Raw genomic sequence first — 20,610 nt, 5'->3', positions numbered from 1 at the left:
ATGTACAGCCTTATATATTGCAGAAATTAATTCTAAATTTGAATGAAAAGCTGAATCAAAATAATTGGTATCAGGAATAGTATACATTCATACATCTATTAGTGTGTTGCATTTGGTCTATTTTTATCTGAGAGAAAAAATAACTATAACAAGCTTAAGTGTGTTTATTACTCGTTTCTCATGCATTTGATGTCATTCACTTCAGTGTCATTCAGGGTATAGGGACCAAGTTCGCTTTTTGCAAGTAGGAAGACTGCATACAATGAGTAACAGTAATGTTATTTTATATATAGGACAATAGTAATGAGTGAAAGATAAATCAAATCCCAGGTGTGGCTTGGAGAGCAAGATCTCCTACAGCTGCGGGCAATAGTGCAAGCACAAACCGGCGGAGGACACCCTGACACGGGCAAGATCTCCTACGACAGACCGGTGACCCGCCAGCTGTGTTTATCAGCCGTGCCATGGATTTACAGCTGCTCTGCTGCTGCACTGTGGAAAGAAACCAAAAAAACATAACTCCTTTAGTGGAAGACAATGGTATTGCTTTGTGTGAGCACTGGGAAGTTTTAGCCTGTGAGGGGATTTAAGGGATGTACTTAATTAAATGTACACTGTTTTTCTATTTGATTTTAACCTGGATGTAATATATTTACAGTTTATTTACCAGTGCCGCCTGGCGACTTGAAAAACTAAGACGGATGGGAGACCACGGGACCACACAAACAGCAAAGCTTATTTGAAAAAGACAAATTATTGTCTCTGTCTCCCTTCATTTGAATATTATTATTAAGATTATTATGATTATTATACTAATGATAATAATAACAATAATAGCTAATTAGAATGTAAATGCTATATCTATATCTCAAAGTCAATCTCTCTCCAACTTCACTGAATCTCCGTACTGCAAATACACATGCTCCTTGTTCATTCTGGATCCTTTGATTGGATGGAAAATATGTCCGTTAATTTTGTAACAGACCTGATAGGTTGAGGCCTCGGAGGACATCCTCCATAAGGCACATTTGTACTGTTTAATTTTATGTAAGGGAGGAGTAAACATGAGCCTCCATTGTCATGTATTATGGAAATACAGCTCAGAGGAGGAATGGATATGATCATCCAGTTCTATTGTTCTCCCCTAGAGGGCGCTGCTGAGAGAACTGTTGACCTTCATTGTAAAAGATTGATTGTAATCAGATATTTTATGACGTGAATGTATTTATCAAAAACTTTTTAAATGTTTCATTATTATTATTTGTATGAATTTCACTGAGGAGGATGGTTATCCCCTTCCTCATCTGAGGAGCCTCTCCTGGTATGTTGATTCTTAATGCTATATTATACTATATTTCTAAACCCGTGTTTGAGTCTGCATGGAACAGATACTTCAACCTTGGTTGGGGTTTACCTTTCCTTATGTGATTTCAGCTCACAGAGTTCTTAGTCTGTACGTTATAAGGAAATAAACCGCATTCACCTGAAAGAGGGTCGCTCTTTTGATTCTGTAGTCTACACAGGCAAGTGCACAGTTGGGGGCGAAAGAAGTGATGGCCCCTACCTTTCCCTTACAAAGAAAGTGCCCTCTCACCCTTTTTTCCAATTACCTACACACCATAATCTACACTGTTAATATTGTTAAAGCCTGAGGGTTTCAGGCCAGAGAGATTCGAACCCTGGTCTCCCATGCCAAAGTACAGGGACTTTACCACATCACTAAAAGACCCAGGCCTCAGGAACGCTACACTATCTATCTATGGTACTTTTTGAGTAATGGCTTCTTTCTTGCCACCCTCCCATACTGGCCAATGTTATGCAGAGGTCTTGCTATGGTTGACTGGTGCACCATTAGTCCACTCCCAGCCACTGAACTCTGAAGCTCCTTCAAAGTGGTTGTTGGACACTCTGTAGCTTCTCAGAAGTCTCCTTCTTGTTTGAGTTTTGAGGGACAGTCTTTTCTTGGCAGTGCCAGGGTGGTGAGATGCAGCTTCCACTTCCACTGTGGTCACTGGGATACCCAAACACTTAGGTATTATGTTGTACCCTTTTCTTAATCTATGCATTTGTGTGACTTTATCTTTCGTTTCTGTAGAATGCTCTTTGGACTTAATTTTCCTTCAGATTCACAGCCTGAGCAATGATCCTTCAACAGTGGGGTTTCTATCCAGAAAATGTGACAGCAACATTAATGGTTCACAGTTGGAGGTCAATGGTGAGGTCACTGTGTCCTTGTTAAGGCACGAGGCATCTGTGTAAACTGGGATCTTCCACAACACAGGGGTTGAATACTTTCATGAAAAATGAAATCTCTAGCTTACCTTACAAATAATTCCCAACATTCAGTGTTTTGAAAAAATATCAAACAGAATGAAATTTCAATGTACCATTTGTAATTCAGTAATATGAATGAGAGAGATGTTCAGGGGTCTGAATACTTTTGCAAGGCACTGTATATCCCCACATACTGCATAATCACAACCAGTCAAGATATTTTAATGTCAATTTCCATAGTTTCCATATATATCCAATATAATCCTCTAATTAAATGTCAATTTTTTTACAGAAAAATAATAAAAATACAATCTCTGGTTGAACAGGTCCCATGTAGGAACATTCAGGAATACACTGAGGTAACATCATACAATCCAGGGACAAAAAAATAAAAAATCAGAACTGACACTTTAAACATGCAGATAGACATTTCAAGTCTTCTGTCATCCATGCTGCTTCATTCTCTTAAAACAGGGAGTGGAGCAACACTGTTCAGACCCTACTGTCCTGCACTCTCATCATGACCCTTCAGTCTAACAAAAGGGTGGCAGCCAGTACTTCTCCAGGTCTAAACACGTCAGCCAGGGAGCCTGTTCTTCAGTGAATGATCTCACACTCATCTTCCTCCCCGTTTTCCTCCTCCTCCTCCTCTGCAGTGTGGCGCAGGAGTGGCAGCTCCAAGTCAAGGCCAGTGTCTTTACTGCTGTGTAGTCTGGACTGTGAGGCTTTCCCTACAAGACACACCCTTGTTAACAAGCTTCAGGAGGAAGCAAAAAACTGATGTCAAAAGCGGGATTCCGTCTTTTCATCACGCAATTTTCATCACGAACATTTCATCACCAGCATCAGTTCAACACAAATCTGGAGACCGTCCGTGTGTAATTTGCATCTGCATAATCAATTTGCATATTCAGTTACAAATTACACACAGACAGTCTCTTTTGATTCAGATAGAATTTTCCTTAATGTCCTATGACAAAACAGACTTTTAGACCGTCAGTTGTAGTCAGTTTTTCAAAGTATATATTCAATTCAGTAAATAAATAGAGGGTAATTTGTGCTGAAATAAATAGTGAAATGCGTAGGCCTACAAAAAAAAAAGATAAATATTTAGATTTATTTTGCGTTTTATTTATTTAGTATGTATTTTATTTATTTTATTTATTTAGGTACAACGATGTTGTATATAAGGGAAATAGAGTATTTAACAAATACTGAATCCACCCCGCACAAATGGATGCAGTTTATTCACACAATAGCATACAATTAATAAATAGGTCAGATAAAAGGAGGAGACAATAACATTAAAAACAGTTTAACACTAGAAACGCCATACAGCCGGTGGGGCTTTTGCAATTCAAATGTAAATCTCTCTGCGTATGTGAATTTCTCCCACATATCCATTCTTATATCTTAATAAATATTTGAATTAAATACATATAGTGTGTTTCAGTTATAAATACTTTCTCCTCCAACTGCCAGACCAGCTGTTTATGCAGTAGGCTGCCTACTAAATGTAATCACCTATAGCCGACAATCTGGGCTGTAATAACACAGTTATAATGGTGTGGATTACTGAAACACGTGATTTTCTACACATCATTCATATATTATTATTATTTATTTCATTAGCAGATATGCTCTCGTCTGCCTGTCCTGATCGGCTCAGCATGTTTCTAACTTTCCTTTGGAATTCAATCTTAATCATGTTGCAAACCCAGGTCTCTGGATCAATGCCGTTATCAGTCACCTGTCTGCTCATGAATGCTAATTCTTTTGTATTAGTGTAAGGCACTGTAGTCTTGAAAAGCACATGTTTTGCATTGACGCAGATGAAATAGATGGAGCCATTTCAAAACGCTTTCACGTTGCATAATATGTCATTATAGTTTTATGCTATTTTTATAACTGGTTATTTATGTTTTACAATTGTATAAGTCTGCTAAGATATTTTTCATGTTTATGTATATGTGCACATTTTGATAAACAATTGAAGAATCGCAGGTGATATAGCTCTCGTCTGCCTGATCGGCTCAGTAAGTTTCTAACTTTCCTTTTGAATTAAATATTTTGTATTGGTGTAGGTCTGGCGACAGGCTTGCTGGTGTAGCATTTAGACTGCTGTTGGCACTACAATTTAGCATCTCTACAGGACTGAAGATGCCCCTCGCCCTTCAGCCAGCTGCCCCCGGGCAAACAGAATAAAGACACTACAAGATTACTAAATGCAACACAAACAGACCTGTTGAAAAGGCACTGTAGTGTTGAAAAGTGCATTTTCTGCATTGATGTACGCAGCTGTAATAGACTGAGACATTTCAAAGCACCTCACATTGTAAACACTAAAAAGTAAAAGACGTATTTCAAATTTAAATTAATAACATATGTATAAACTGTTTTACATTGTAAAATATAATTCATCAATAATTGTGTTATAGCCCTATTTTAAACACCCCCCTCCTCCCCGTCTCTCTCTCTCTCTCACGACCAGTTATATTTATTTATTTATTTATTTATTAGCAGACGCCTTTATCCAGGGCGACTTACAAAATAAGATTAACTATGTACTGAGATATAGATCGATGTAGATGGCGTGTATAGCTGGTTACATAGGCTTAGGGGCAGGGAGAGGGATGCCGTGGACATGCATGACCCCACCCACTTCTGAAACATACGCCACTGCAGATAAGGTCTCCCAAAACCAATCCTCATCTCCCAGATTCAATATAATGGACAATAAGCACAAGTCTGGAACAAGAGCATCAGTTTAGTGTCTTGGTGAGAAATGGAAAAATAAAAATAAAGTCTTAATAGTTTAAAATTAAAATTAAATATAAAAGATGCCCACCTTTTGAGTAAAAGGCCTTCAGCCCTACATGTAGCGAGATGCCTGAGAGACACACAACGAAGCCCAGCCAGTTCAGTGAGCTCATCTTGTCTCCCATGAAACCCGCCGCTAGCAGCAGAGTACACACCTCCTGCACAAAGACACACACAAACAGTTCAGTGCCTCACACAATGCACTTCAAATGGAAGCCTTTGCCACACTGACACAGATGACAATCACCAGATAGCATTTAAAATGAAAATGAATAATTATTAGGTCTCTTTAAATAAACTGAGAAACAAGCATAGATTGAAAATTATGCTGTCCAGAGGCTCACCTTAAATATGCCAGCGATAGAAAGGGTCAGGCTAGAGGTCTTGGAGACGAGCAGGAACTCTGAGAAGCCCAGCCCAAAAGCCAGCCCTCCCCCCACAGACAGAGTGGCCAGGGAGTACAGCAGAGGGGGCAGCTCACTGACACGGAACAGCTTAACAGAGACACACAGGTTCAGTCCTGCAGAGACACAGACAACACTTTACAGAACCAATCTTCCTCATCCGATTATTCAATCAGCTTGAGAAAAGTGGAGATTCCAGAGAGACATTTGTTCTTTGATTTTGTTTAGGGTTCAGCTCCATCTGTTGGATGCATCTGCCATTGAAGTTTGCAGGAGGCCCCATTTTTTTAAGCAGCAGTTTCTTCTCTGTAACATTTATGGCAGTTACGTTTATTCCTATGTTTCAAACCTACATATTTTTTGGTCAAATAAAGGCACATCTTCATGCACTGAAAAACATTGTTCCTTGCCAAATACAACATTTCCCATGACCCAAACATACTTAAACTTCCTTAATATTAAATTGTGCAGTTGATAATAAAGAGAAACCCCTTAGAATCCACAAACTGCTCTGAAATGTTGTGTGTTCAAAGTGTTTTTCCATTGTGTAACATGGAGTAGTTCACCCCTCTCTTGTCCTGCATTGATACAGGTTTCTCAGAGGAACTCAATGCTGGAAAAGTCCAATATCTAATCAGAGATAAGATAAAATCACACAACAAATACAAAATTTTCCTGTTTTAGATCATGACTTGGTATAGGGTGTCAGTTATTCACTATGCAAAACCAAGTTTAGAAAAGAACGAGATTCAAGCAAAAACCCACGGACACAACAATAACCTCCCCTTTAAGGGTTGATATAAGCCCAGCAATATAAAATGGAATATATATATATATAAACAGAAGTATTTACAAGATGCCACAGAGAGAGACAGGAGAGTACAGGTGAGTGGTAGCCATTAGTTGTTTGACTAGTTTCAGACCAGTCTTGGCATTGCTCATTTGTTTTAAGTTTGCCTTAATTGACATTAGCATTGTCTGTAGTTTGCCTAAATTGAAGTCAATTCAGTTCAGCTGCTGAGTTGGTGAAAGTAAACAGGTTGGAGAAGGGTGATGTTGTCTAGGACTAGCAGGAATTCTGTTGCAGGAGGAGCCAGGTGGGGCCAGTTAGGTGTGAATTGGGGGTAGGTAGACAAAAGCTACTTAAACCAGCTGTTGAGAAAGAGCTGTGCGGTTTCTCGCTGACAAAAGTTAGGCAGTTGACTAGCAGCAGGAACCAAGAGATGTGTAAAAAAAAAAAAAAAAAAAAAAAAAAAAGTAACATTTAGAAGAATGTGGCCACTACAGTGTCAGGCTTGCAGAATGATTGCCTTCCTGGATGAACTCATCCAAGAAGGCTTCATTTGTGAACGTTGTCGGCAGGTTGAAATCCTAGAGATCAAGGTTCGTGATCTTGAGGCTCAGCTTGTCGATCTGCGCTGTATTAGGGATATAGAAGAATTGGTCAATCAGCCCATGAGAGAGATGGTGTGCACGCCAAAACCTAGGAGAGTTGAGACCTTAGAGCAGGACAGCGTAGAGAACTGCTGGGTTACAGTAGGTCGTAACTGCAGAAAAGGGTGTGCACAACCCCTAGAGACACACCAAGAGCTTGAATTGCCCAACAGGTTCCAACTGCTGGACACCGAGTTGGACAGTGACAGGTGATGGGTGGGCAGTTGAGCACCAGAGCACCATGGTACCCACTCCCCCGCAGAAGAAGGAGGTAGTTATAGTAGGAGACTCAATTCTTAGAGGTGTAGATCACACAGTGTGTTCTAGTGACAAGGAGACCCGCATGGTATCTTGCCTGCCTGGTGCTCAGGTTGCAGATCTCCCTAAACTAGTAGACGGGCTACTGGCCAAAGCCGGGGGGAATCCACTGGTCATGGTCCACATTGGAACCAATGGCATAGGAAAAGGTAGGACAAAGGTTCTGCAAGACAAATTTAAAGAGTTAGGAACAAAACTAAAGAGCAGAACCTCCATGGTAGTTTTCTGTGAAATACTTCCGGTACCACATGCCAGGCCAGGGAGACAGGCAGAGATTAGAAAGTTTAACACATGGTTGAAAGCTTGGTGTAGGAAAGAGGGGTTTAGGTTTATGGAGCATTGGTCTTTCTTCTGGGGTAGATGGGACCTGTACAAACCGGACGGTCTACATCTAAACAGAAGGGGGGCTAATGCATTGGGAGAGTGCATGTGCAGAGAAATTGAGAATCATTTAAACTAGGAACCAGGGGGGCAGGGAGCTCAGACAATGGGATATGTTCCTCTAAGGAAAGAAAACCAAGGGAAACTGCTAGTAGGAAAGTCCTGAAATGTTTGTACCTCAATGCCAGGAGTATAAGGAACAAGATGTTAGACTTGGAAGCCACAGTGCTAGCATGTGACTATGATGTTGTAGGAGTGACAGAAACATGGCTTACAGAAAATGATGGGGATGAATACAAGTTGGAAGGATACACACAGTTTAGGAGAGACAGGCAAAATCGAAGAGGGGGTCGGGTAGCATTATATGTGAAAAATGACATTGAGGCAGAAGAACTTGTATTAGATCCCAGTAACGGAACAGAATCTTTGTGGGTGAAACTTTTTAACAAGAGATCTGGAGGATTAGCGATAGGAGTGTGCTACAGGCCACCAAACTCAGATATTCAGAAAGATGCTGCATTGTACAGTGTAATCAGGACTGCATGTAGCAAGGAAGTGACTGTTATAATGGGGGATTTCAATTTCCCAAACTTAGACTGGGAAAGCCCAGTGGGGAGTACAGAAGCAGAAATCAAAATGGTTGAGATGGTAAATGACTGCTCAACTCAATTTGTCAGGGAACCAACCAGAGAGAGTGCATGTATTGACTTGATCTTTTCAAATGACCAAGAGTCAGGGGGACAGTAGTTAGAGAACCAATGGCAAATTGTGATCACAATATGGTTAGCTTTGAGGCATTCTTTCAAAAAACAAGGTCCAAGTCTAAAACAATGGTCTACAATTTTAGAAAAGCAAACCTTGAAGGTATGAGACGGCACTTAGAAGAGGTAGACTGGAGCACATTGGATACAGAGTCAGTTGAAAATGGATGGGTATATTTTAAGAATATACTACTTGAGGCTCAGGAGCAATTTGTACTAAAACTTAGCAAATTGAGGACCAAAAAACACTGGTCAAAATGGTTTAATAGAGGTATGCAAAAAAATATCAAGAGAAAGAAAATGTTGTATAGCGCATACAAAAGGGATGGTGACGAAACAAAATACATAGAATATGTTGAGCTGCAAAGAGATCTTAAGAAAGGGATCAGGAAAGCAAAGAGGGAAATAGAAAGAAACAGCTCTTGGAGCTAAAACCAATGCAAAGAGCTTTTTTCAATATTACAACAGCAAGCGGTCAATAAAGGAGGAAGTGAAACAGAAAGGGCAAAAATTGAGGTATCCTGGAAAAGGAACAAGATGTGGCAAATGTTCTAAATGAATATTTCACAGAGGTTTTTACAAAAGAAAAAACAGATGACATGCCAACAGGTTGACAATCAATCCAGTCAAACCCTAAGAGAGATCAGGATAAATGAGGAGGAGGTTCTAAAGTGACTAGCAGAATTAAAAACAAACAAATCACCTAGGCCAGATGGGATATTTCCAACAGTACTTAAAGAAATGAGGGAAATTATTTATAGGCCGCTAACTCAAATATTCCAAATGACACTTAGAACAGGGGATGTGCCCACTGACAGCAAATGTCATAGTCATACCAATCCACAATTAAAGGGACAAAACTGAGCCAGGAAATTACAGACCAATCAGTCTCACCTGCATCACTTGTAAAATGTTGGAAAAAATGATTAGACAGAAAATAGAGGAGCATCTTAATGAAAACCATATTCTTGGAGATAGTCAACATGGGTTTAGACGAGGCAGATCATGTCTTACTAATTTATTAGAATTTTTTGAACATGCAACTGCAGCTGTAGATCACGTGAAAGCATATGATATGATATAATTAGATTTCCAAAAAGCTTTTGATAAGGTTCCACACCAAAGACTGATCCTCAAATTGGAAGCTGTAGGCATTCAGGGTAATGTAAGTAGATGGATTATGAACTGGTTGATGTATAGGAAGCAGAGGGTGTCGATTAGAGGAGTTGCTTCTAACTGGAATGAGGTTGTTAGTGGAGTTCCACAGGGATCAGTACTAGGGCCTTTGCTTTTTCTAATCTATATTAATGATCTGGACTCTGGGATAGTTAGCAAACTTGTCAAATTTGCAGATGATACTAAAATAGGTGGCTCAGCAGATACAATCTTGGCAGCACAGGCTATTCAGAGGGACTTAGATAATATTCAGTTGTGGGCTGACACCTGGCAAATGAAATTCAATGTGGACAAGTGCAAGGTAATACATGCAGGTAACAAAAATGTCCACTATAATTACACTATGGGAGGTACAGATCTAGATGAAGTAACGCATGAGAAAGACCTAGGAGTCTATGTGGACTCACTTTCTCCATCCAAGCAATGTGGGGAAGCAATAAAAAAGGCAAACAGAATGCTAGGGTATATTGTCAAAAGTGTAGAATTTAAAACAAGGAAAGTAATGTTAAGACTGTACAATGCGCTAGTTAGACCTCATCTGGAATACTGTAAGCAGTTCTGGGCACCACACTTCAAGAAGGATATTGCTGCTTTAGAGGCAGTTCAGAGGAGAGCAACCAGACTTATTCCAGGTCTGAAGGGGAAGTCCTACTCGGAGAGACTGAGGGAACTGAACCTTTTCACCCTGGAACAGAGAAGACTACGTGGGGACTTGATCCAAGTCTTCAAAATCATGAAAGGCATCGACCACACCAAACCAGAGGAGCTTTTCCAGATCAGCAGGGACACACGCACCCAGGGACAGAAATGGAAATTGGGCTTCAAGGCATTCAAAACAGAAAACAGGAGACACTTCTTTACACAGAGAGTAGTCACAATCTGGAATAAACTACCCAGCGATGTGGTAGAAGCTGAAAGTTTAGGAACATTTAAAAATAGACTGGATAGGATCCTTGGATGACTTGGATATTAATGAACACCAAACGAGCATGATGGGTCGAATGGCCTCCTCTCGTTTGTAAACTTTCTTATGTTCTTCTTATGTTCAGAAGTCATATGTCTATTTCCTAGAATGCCAACATGAAGAGAAAGTTATGGTAGCCTCTGAAATAACGGATTTATATTTATAAACGGTTTAAAATAGTTCTGTTTTTCAGTTTTGAAAATTAATGATCCAGTCATATAAAATCATGTATGGGTCCTGCCAAGGAACCAAAGGTAATTAATATTCTACTGAACGGTTTATATGAAGTCTTTAAACGGGATGTCTGCAGAAATCAGAATCCTGTGCACATGAGTTTCCCTCTCTCCTGGTTTCTTGACATTGGCAGACGGTGTGCCTATGTCCTACCTTCATTATAGAGGAAGAGGGGGAAGAGGCCCATAAACATGATGGGCTGTAGGTGGTACATGGTGTCCACTGGGTTCTGCAGTCCTGCAAGACAAGAGCCCCCAGTCACATCACACCTCAACTTCCTTCAACTCACTCCACAGCTTACCCAGGAGTGTGCATTTGTGTGTGCGTGTGTGTGTGACATTGTGCTAGCGCAGCAGTACTAAGTTCAGTGGCTCACCCAGCTCTGCCTTCTGCATCAGAATCTGCGTTAGGGTCCAACGGATACCCCCAATGAAGGAGGCCAGGAGCACTAGCACAAAGCCCTCCATGTTAAACTGGGTTGACTCGTATGTGAACATGAACAGACCGCTGGCAATCAACAGCACCACTGCCACCAGGAACGGATTCTGTGGGCACAGAAGAGTTTAGAAATCAAGGCCTTTTAACATCCATACCCATCCAACAGGGACCCCCACACACAGATGCAGAGATATTAATTTCCATATTCACAAGTAGACCACAGTACACACTGAGCATAACAGACATGCTGAAGGGATTATAATAAGCATACATAATTATGGGATCACCTGGAAATCTTCCTACTCATAACATAACATGACAATGTATTGACATATATGAAAATGTATGATTGTCTATGAAAAATATTGGAAAAGGTGTTATACTTCCATTTTACTTTATTCCAATGAAACTGCTATATCCTACAAGATCTGATGGTGAATTAATATGGCCCCAAACAAGGAAATCAAATATAATTCAGTGTATAAATGTTTGCCTTTCATAAAGGGTTTTCTAAGGAGGAAACTTAAAGATTATTTTCTTTACTTAAAAGAAAAGAGTTTCTAAAATGATTGGTTCATATGTCCTCATTTGCTGGTCGGAGTGTATAAGTTAAGTATCCGCAGTGTTTCTGTTCAATTCAGAATACGTTTACCAAAAGCATGGCAGCTGTCAGAAGCCCAAAGGAGTGCTCTTTCAGTGCGTCATGATGTGAGGTTTCATCACTTACCACAACAAGCTACAAGAGTATAGAAATTCTCTCAGGTAATAATTACTTTCAGTGGTACCTTATCGGTTCTATCCTACCCTCATAATAATAATAATATTATTATTATTATTATTATTATTATTATTATTATTATTATTATTAATTCAAAAAAGCTTGTTGCTTTATTATCTTGAAAATGTACAACTGACAAAACTCTGCATTATAAAACACACACACACACACACACACGTATATATACATACACACATGCATGCATAAGTTAGGAATAAGGACACCAAACCAAATTAATTTAACTTTAAAAGGTCATTATTCAATAGTAATGCAATAGTATTTTTAGACCTGACACGATGTTGTAGCTTGGATATTTTTGTACTGTTTCTCCAAAACACCATGCAAATTAGATTATTCATTGCCATGTCCGTGGACATTTTATTCAGGGAAACACGTTTGTTTTTTTTCCCCCACTTTCTTACTGCCTACTATTTTACCTGCCTGTCAAAAGGCACCAATGCAGAAAGTGAAGCACCGAAAGGGTACTCCTCTGGGCTTACGATTGCCACTATGGTTTTGCTGAAGGTACAGTTTAAAGTGTTAATGGTTGCTAATATTATAAAATTAAACATATAAATCACAGATACTTATACACTCCTACTAACATGAACTAACTGCGATAGCTGTTCTTTAAATTTGCATGGTCCTAATGTGTGATAATATTTTTAGGGGTAAAAACTACAATTTATAATTTACATGCTGAACAATATTGTGTAGATTTGGCACTTTCCCTGGAGGAATCCTTAAACTGAATGACCACACATATAGCACACTGCATGTATACATTACATTATGCTTAGAATACAATTTTAGTGTGGTGAGTACAGATTTGTTTTATTATTAATTTTTTTTTTTAAAGTGTCAAAAGGTTAGTCTTAAATCAGTGTGATGTTAGAAAAGACAAACTGAAAAGGAACTGCTGCACAAATCAAATTGAAACCCATTTCTATAGAATTCACAGCCTAGTTGGCATTCAAACTTGTGAGAAAAAACAAGTCCTTGCTTTGTGCATATTTTCTCCAATAGAGTCCCCTATAGTGTCTTCTGGTCAATATAATGAATGTGTTTCTGGACTTCTTATTTGCTTAATCCTCTTTCCAGCACTTTAATTACTGGAAATTCAGAGAGACGTAAGAAAATGGACTGTTCCTCTGGAGAACTAGACCTGTGTACAAATAAACTACATTATTACAGGCATACAGACACACACGGGTACTTACAAACATAGTGGAGGTGCTTTATCTAAATCATACTCACTGGCTCCTCTAGTCTGAAGACCAGGGAGAAGAAGAGGATGAACAAAACAGCTGAAGACTTGGTCATCGTATACCTGGAATTATCACACACAGAACATCAGTTGCTTCAAATATTAAATCAGTAGACAGCTCACAATACCAGAGTTTTGTTAATTTATTGATTTCCTAATTGAGGACTGCTTTGATGAGGGGAAAAGATGTATAGAAGAGAAGATAATGTAATGTCATATCAAATACACCGATCAGCCATAACATTATGACCACTGACAGGTGAAGTGAATAACACTGATAATGTCGTTATCATGACACCTGTCAGTGGGTGGGATATATTACGCAGCAAGTGAACATTGTGTCTTCAAAGTTGATGTGTTAGAAGCAGGACAAATGGGCAAGCGTAAGGATCTGAGCGACTTTGACAAGGGCCAAATTGTGATGGCTAGACGACTGGGTCAGAGCATTTCCAAAACTTCAGCTCTTGTGGATTGTTCCCGGTCTGTAGTGGTCAGTACCTATCAAAAGTGGTCAAAGGAAGGAAAAGCGGTGAACTTGAGACAGGGTCATCGGCGGCCAAGGCTCATTGATGCATGTGCGGCGCAAAGGCTGTCTCGTGTGGTCTGATTCAACAGATGAGCTACTGTAGCTCAAATTGCTGAAAAAGTTAATGCTGGTTCTGATAGAAAGGTGTCAGAACACACAGTGCATCGCAGTTTGTTGCGTATGAGGCTGCGTAGCCGCAGACCAGTCAGGGTGCCCATGCCGACCCCTGTCCACTGCCGAAAGCACCTACAATGGGTACGTGAGCATCAGAACTGGACCTGATGAATCACGAGTTCAAGGTGTTGACTTGGCCTCCAAATTCCTCAATCTCAATCCAATCGAGCATCTGTGGTATGTGCTGGACAAACAAGTCCGATCCATGGAGGCCCCACCTTGCAACTTACAGGACTTAAAGGATCTGCTGCTAATGTCTTGGTTCCAGATACCACAGCATACCGTCAGAGGTCTAGTGGAGTCCATGCCTTGACGGGTCACACAATATTAGGCAGGTGGTCATAATGTTATGGCTGATCAGTGTATATTGTATAAACATGTCCCTCCACTTAGACATATGCATCTACCTTCTCTGATCTCAAGTGCAGACTAAAACTGTCTCTTAGTTGGGTTTCAATCTGTGGATGTGACTTCTTATTTTTCCACAAATAGAAACAGCAGACAATCAACAGTTTTCACAACAGCTTGAATGTTGTGTCCCCACAATTTAAAATGTCCAATTAAGGCCTTCGCAGACACTCTACTACAAAGAGGGTCCAGAAGCGAAGGAAAAATAAAACGTTTTTTCTCGGATTTCACTGCCAGACATATCTACAGCATAAATACATTTTTAAAACGCATACAATCAAAATCCGTGTATTGCTCTAACTTGAACAGAGGAAGCAAAGCATGCAATGACACTGCAGTCTGGGTATATTAATCAACCGCAGTGGTTTTGCTCAGTAACTATAATCATGCTCAATTGCACAGATTCACCTGAAAATACACATGCACACACAGCAGGGCACACAAAGCACACACAAAGCACACACCAGCAGTTGTGCTTACAGGCTGATGGTGATGAAGAGGAAGCTCCAGTTGGACAGGCCAATATCCAGGGCCGTGGCCAGGGCTGACGAACAGACAAACACAGGTATTAATTTTCCCACTACAACAACAACTATACAAAAGAATAGGTCAATTAGTGCCAGTAGCTTACTGACCCAAGACCATTGTAAAACTGTGTCCAGAACAATTCTAGAGAACCAATCTGAAAACAATTTACTACCTTCTTCCACATATCCTGTCTTGATCACTACATGTGGGTAGCATAGGTTCTTCAAAGTATTGGCTTTATTTTCTTATCATTTTAAATTGTACATCTTCCATAGATTCCATGAATGGTTTTGAAGTTCTGAGAGTGATATAAGAGTGCTACACAATTAACTTTTGTTTGTGTATAGTTGTCAGTAGTTAACTGGTTTTACAGGTTAGTTTTCTTGCAGACATGTTTTTTTATTCAAATGTACTTTAACCTTCAGGAATGGAATGGTGTAACAGAACCTGAATGCACCATACAAATATTTTCTCCAGTACTGTTCTTTTAAATATATTTTTAAAAAATCCTAATTTTGTACTTCTTTCCTGCATGTGTGCAGTCCTGTGCATTCCTCGATCCTGATTACTGATGTTAACATGTAGGCTGAAACATTTTTACTAGGTCTATACATACAAAATTACAATATGATTTAAAAAGAATAAAAGAAAAACAGAGTCCTAGACCCTAGTTATTTGTCATCTTCATATAATAAATGAAAGCAAGGATCAGCATTATTGCAGTCTTAGTCCTCAATGACCCAAAACACACCTCCCAAAAATGATGAACAGGGTTTGTTTTATGATGAGAGGAGTTTGTAAAAATGAACAAGCAGCCTCTGTATTTTGTTTTTACTGTGCACACAACTGAGTGGAAATATTTGAAGAAGTTAATTAAGTGTTGAGTATGATATGCACCCAATCTTACTGCAGACAAAGTACTTAAACCTTTTAATGAACCACTGAGCTGCAGATGACATTACCAGTCTAAAGTAGGCCAGAGAGTCATAAAGTTAAATTCAGAATGCATCGCAGCATGTCCTATTCTATGGGCCAATAATTAAATATCAGTCAAGTGGTATATTTGCTGTTGTTTGCTCCTTCCTTACTGCTCTTTAAACAAGCCCCTAGATTCTCTAGAGCCCAGCACCCACAGTCTCTGCACTTTAACCCAGAGTGCAATGTGTCTTGACACAGATAAGTTACCCTGCTCTGCTGAGTCACCTCGTCTTTTACAGAATACGGTGTTACAGGTGAAACAGTCAAGAAAACCCTGGCTGTCTCAAGCTCACCCGACCCGAATTGTGCAGGGGCCCAGCCAGTCAACTTGCATACTAGAACCAGCACTTTCTAAACTTTAAAGCTCAACCTGTGATCCGAGAGGAGGCTTTTACCAGATGAGCCACTTAGGAGGCCCAGGACCACACTGCAGTTTAATACAATCATAGTGCAGAGGAAGTATAGCATCCAAATCAATGCATCAACCCTTTTCTGTGTTTTCCTAAGACAATATATGTAAGACATGGGCAACATTCTCACAACTACAAAGGACATCCTATGTGCAGATTTTCTTAATTTCTGTACCCTTCAGATACCCCATGGTATGGCAAAATTTCAGTTTTAACAGAGCTAGGAAGGATGCATAATCAATCCAGCCGAGTGGTCTACAAAGTGGTGATTCTTGTACTTGTGAAGCCAGGCCTTCATGCCCACAACATGATGTACGTTGCAGAGCATTATTATATGAGGACATGAAATCAATATGACAGATACAGTGCGATTGTGTGCTCCTGCAACTCATAGAATAGCCAAATATGTGCCCACACCATTTTAAAGGACTGCTGGTCAAGTTCTGGTATACAGTGATGAACACCAGATCAAAAAAATGAGCTGCACTGCTACAGACACAACTAAAACAAAATACCAAACACAAAAGGGAGCAGAAAAGAAACAAAACTGGAATCGAATATTGTGGCCTTTAAATAGTAGGGCCTGATGCAAAAACAGAGGGTCACATAGAATTTTTTATTTTTTTCTTCAAGGACACAAACGTACTGTAGCAATACAACAAGTTGACTATTATCGGATGAACAATGTTCCTTACCCGTGGGAGCCACCTTAGTTAGGTAGTGTGCCCAGGACAGCAGCACACGAGGCTTGCCTGTCCACCGCTGCATAGCACTTCGAGTCAGAGCCGATAGACAGAAGATCATGGCAAGGTGCACCAGGGTCATGAAGAGGGGGAAATGAAAATCCTGTTCCAAAAGCAGAGAGACACCTTAACATGGCATACACACACACACACACACTCACGTTACCAAGATCCCATGCATACATTTCTATTGACACACTTAGATTCAATCCTTATTAAACTTGTTTTTAAATGTACTCCTCTCCACTATATCATTATGCTATTTACCCGATAAGTCTATCCAATAACTTAAATTGTCTTCAGGAAAATAACATTCAATGTAGTGTAATATATATAGTACATATAGACATTATCACCATTTAAAGCTAGTTTCTTTGACAGGAAATCATATTATATGGTAGGGAATATAGATTAATTAACTTAAAATAACTTAATACAGAACAGGCTCCAGCTGTATATAAAGATAGGATTGTCATCTCTATCTGATGGTTTCACATTGTTTTAACCAACACAGCTGCACAGAAACTAGGAAAGACAAGTTCATAGAAAGTGAAATACAGAAATCACAGGGGCTCAAGAAAGGTGAGGCAATCCAGTCCAGCAATGGTCTTCTACCTTCATGAGCCACTTGTTGTAGAAGGTGATGCCAATGGAGAAGACATAGTAGAAGAGGACGAGGCCCACAATGCGTACAGCTCTCCACAGCCACTGTAGGGGCAGGGCCATGGCGGCCTCCCGTGTTGTGTGCCGTGCTAGGGGAGAGGGGCCGGCCGCACAGCCATGGCACACAGGTAGGCCTCAAACCCAGGCACCCGCCCGAGTCCTTTCAGTTCTGCCCGTCTCGGCTGCTCACATTGATCTGTGTGTAAAGGATGGACGAGTAGTTAGGACTATGACTTTTTGTATGACGGCACATCAGCCATGTGAAACAAATTAAACCCCTGCTCTTTAAACACCCATTAAATGTTATTAGAAATTACAAGCAGTGAACAGCCTCTTTAATTAAAAAACAAACAAACAAAAACAAAATGTATTATTATTATTATTATTATTATTATTTTGGTTGCCTTCCTGTACCTATCCTAGCTTTCCTACATCCAACACTGTTTTTTGCCCCCCTGTGGTGGAACAAGAAACTAGGACTGTACCTCCCAGCACTTCTTCAAAACTAATCTTCAAACTGCAATCATAAAGTAATACATGAAATAAGAATAATTATATGAATGTCATGCGTGTAAATATGTAAAATAGCATGATATAAAACAATGTAAAAACACTGTTCATAGGAAAAAAATGTTAGTCTGAACATATAAAAGTATATGTTAATGTTCTATAAAAACATTAACATATATGTATATGTTTTATAAAAAGTATAGACATATTAAATTCTAACAACGAAATTAATTGCTCTAACCACAGGAGTTATAATATATATATATATATATATATATATATATATATATATATATATATATATATATATATGAAATGTAAATGTAATTGTCAGAAACCTTCCTATTTTGCAATTAGGTCCTGCAAAATGAGAAGTGACAATTTCAATAGCATCTGGAAGATGGAAAAACACTACTTCATTGAACGATTTTAATAAAATATAATTTTAAATTGCAAACCAACACATGGTTTTCAGCAGTTGACGTGAATCAAGTTTTCTCTGGATCAACTAAACAAGTTGCTATACAGAAGCTATATAGAATTAGAGAAGCATATATGACCAACACACACGTTTAAATACAACTAGCTTAAATAACAGATACGTTTAGTAAAAGTAAAAGTATCTATAAGTTAAGCTAGTTGTATTTTGACACACAGTTACAAGTCGCTAAAATTTCATTCAATGTTCATCAAGGAACACTGCAGCCTACTTTTTAAAATATTGACATAATCAACATACATGTACGCAGAGAGTACCTTGAGATCCACACACCAAGCACTTGTCAACAGCTATATAGCCTATAGTTTCTCAGCTTCGTCGACACTCCATTACATTCCACTACATTCCATTAGTATCTTGAATTTAGTCCCGTGTCTTTAATTGATTGTTTCGACTACCCAGGAACAATTACTTCATTAGTTCAAATTCCATCTGCACCTTTCGGCTTTCCCCACCATAGATGCAATGAAACATTAATCTGACGTGGCCGGCTCTAGCAAAGCACCCTGGGAAGGATATCGTGATAAGGAGTGAATACAGCAAAAAAAAAAAAAAAAGTTACAAAGCCGCCATTACAATGTACGGCAGACGAGACAGCTAAAAGACAGAGCAAATGCTGTCAGAGCGTCAGTGCACGTTTGGACTTGGAATATTTTAGTAGCAGCGTATTAACTGCATGCTGTTGTAAATTCCCACACATGTAAACTTTGATATATATGTCAAACTGAGTTCCTAACACTTACTTTGAAATTAAATCAAATCTGTTTATTTACCCAGAAACTGGAATTCCTCTGATGAAAAAGTAAAGTACACTGTAATACTTTAATATACCTATGCCGTTTGTAAGCTATACAAATAATGTACTTAATATTTTAGGGGTTATGTTATGTTATTTATTTATGAGGATAATTTCGAAAGTGACCTGTCTCATTTTATTCACTGATTGGGATTTTTTATTTTATGTGGAAGGTGAGATATTTATCCTAAAATAAGTTAATGGAATCTACCACACTGACGGTCATGTTTTCAGTGCATCTTGCCACCTTTTTAGCCTGGTACGTGTGTTACTTTCCTTCATTCATTATAACTGCTTCATAAAGTACAGGGTTACAGTGAGCTGGAACCTAACCCAGCAGGCACAGGGCAACAGACTCACACATGCACAACAGTTTAGAGTAGCCAAACAACATAAAGCAGCATGTCTTTGGGATGTGGGAGAAAACAAGAGCAACCAAAGAAGACACACACAGACACAGGGAGGAGGTGCAAACTCCACACAAACAGGCAGACACCCAAGGCCAGGATCCTGGGGTCCCAGGGGCTGTGAGGTAGCAGTGCTAGACACTGCATCAGTGTGCCACCACCAGTCTTTTATTTAATTAATCATATGCATTTGCATTGGATTGATAAAACAACATGACATCTATTTATTGAATTTTAGAAATAAGTTTTCGAACCTATGTTTCAGTGGAAACTATAAATACTACATTTCTTTTTATAATCACAGAGTATTGTTTAAACATGCTTTGACACAGAGAGTTGTCACAATCTGGAACAAACTCCCCAGCAATGTTGTCGAAGATGAAATCTTGAGAACATTCAAAAAAGACTGGATAGGATCCTTGGATCACTTAGTTATTAATAACCAAACAAGCACGATGGGTCAAATGGCCTCCTCTTGTTTGTGAACTTTGTTATATGTTCTTCATATGTTCTTATTGTATCTGTTGATGTTGGCTGAAAGTAGAGAAACTGATTGTTTACAAAGTTTCCAATCCTAAGAGCAGAACAGCAATGTGTACCACCCACTTTAAACCCTATTGCAGAAATTACAGTACTGTGCCTTTTTGTAACCAATCCTAATCCTATTTCATCATGTACATAATCACTGAATGTAACACAAAATCTGGTAACACAAAATA

General features: G+C 39.2%; 1 protein-coding gene across 3 annotated transcripts; it reads right to left on the bottom strand.

The window, feature by feature from the left end:
• Window positions 1–2,480: 2,480 nt before the first annotated feature.
• On the bottom strand, window positions 2,481–19,173 carry slc35h1 (solute carrier family 35 member H1). Of its 3 annotated transcripts, none has more exons than XM_066702661.1 (10): window positions 18,929–19,171; window positions 17,632–17,875; window positions 16,969–17,119; window positions 14,838–14,901; window positions 13,240–13,312; window positions 11,143–11,311; window positions 10,920–11,003; window positions 5,439–5,614; window positions 5,123–5,252; window positions 2,481–3,005 (listed from the first exon to the last, which is right to left on the bottom strand). In XM_066702661.1, the coding sequence occupies exons 2-10, from the start codon at window positions 17,740–17,742 to the stop codon at window positions 2,872–2,874; spliced, it is 1,092 nt and encodes a 363-aa protein (XP_066558758.1). In that variant the 5' UTR covers window positions 17,743–17,875; window positions 18,929–19,171; the 3' UTR covers window positions 2,481–2,871. The 3 variants fall into 3 exon arrangements, with proteins under 3 accessions (XP_066558758.1, XP_066558757.1, XP_066558759.1); XM_066702660.1 differs by having other exon boundaries at window positions 18,946–19,171; XM_066702662.1 differs by lacking the exon at window positions 10,920–11,003 and having other exon boundaries at window positions 18,946–19,173.
• Between the last annotated feature and the right edge of the window lie 1,437 nt (window positions 19,174–20,610).

The sequence above is a fragment of the Amia ocellicauda genome, chromosome 4 (assembly GCF_036373705.1).
Source record: "Amia ocellicauda isolate fAmiCal2 chromosome 4, fAmiCal2.hap1, whole genome shotgun sequence".
NCBI lineage: Eukaryota > Metazoa > Chordata > Actinopteri > Amiiformes > Amiidae > Amia > Amia ocellicauda.
The sequence above is the reverse complement of the archived record's forward strand: the minus strand, read 5'-3'. Positions and strand labels throughout refer to the sequence as shown.

Coding starts and splice junctions, on each gene's coding strand:
- slc35h1 (XM_066702661.1), bottom strand. CDS start 17,742: ATGGCCCTGCCCCTACAGTGGCTGTGGAGAGCTGTACGCATTGTGGGC. Junction 14,902..16,968: donor AACTAAGGTGGCTCCCACGG/GTAAGGAACATT, acceptor TCTGTTCGTCAG/CCCTGGCCACGGCCCTGGAT. Junction 13,313..14,837: donor CTCTTCATCACCATCAGCCT/GTAAGCACAACT, acceptor TGATAATTCCAG/GTATACGATGACCAAGTCTT.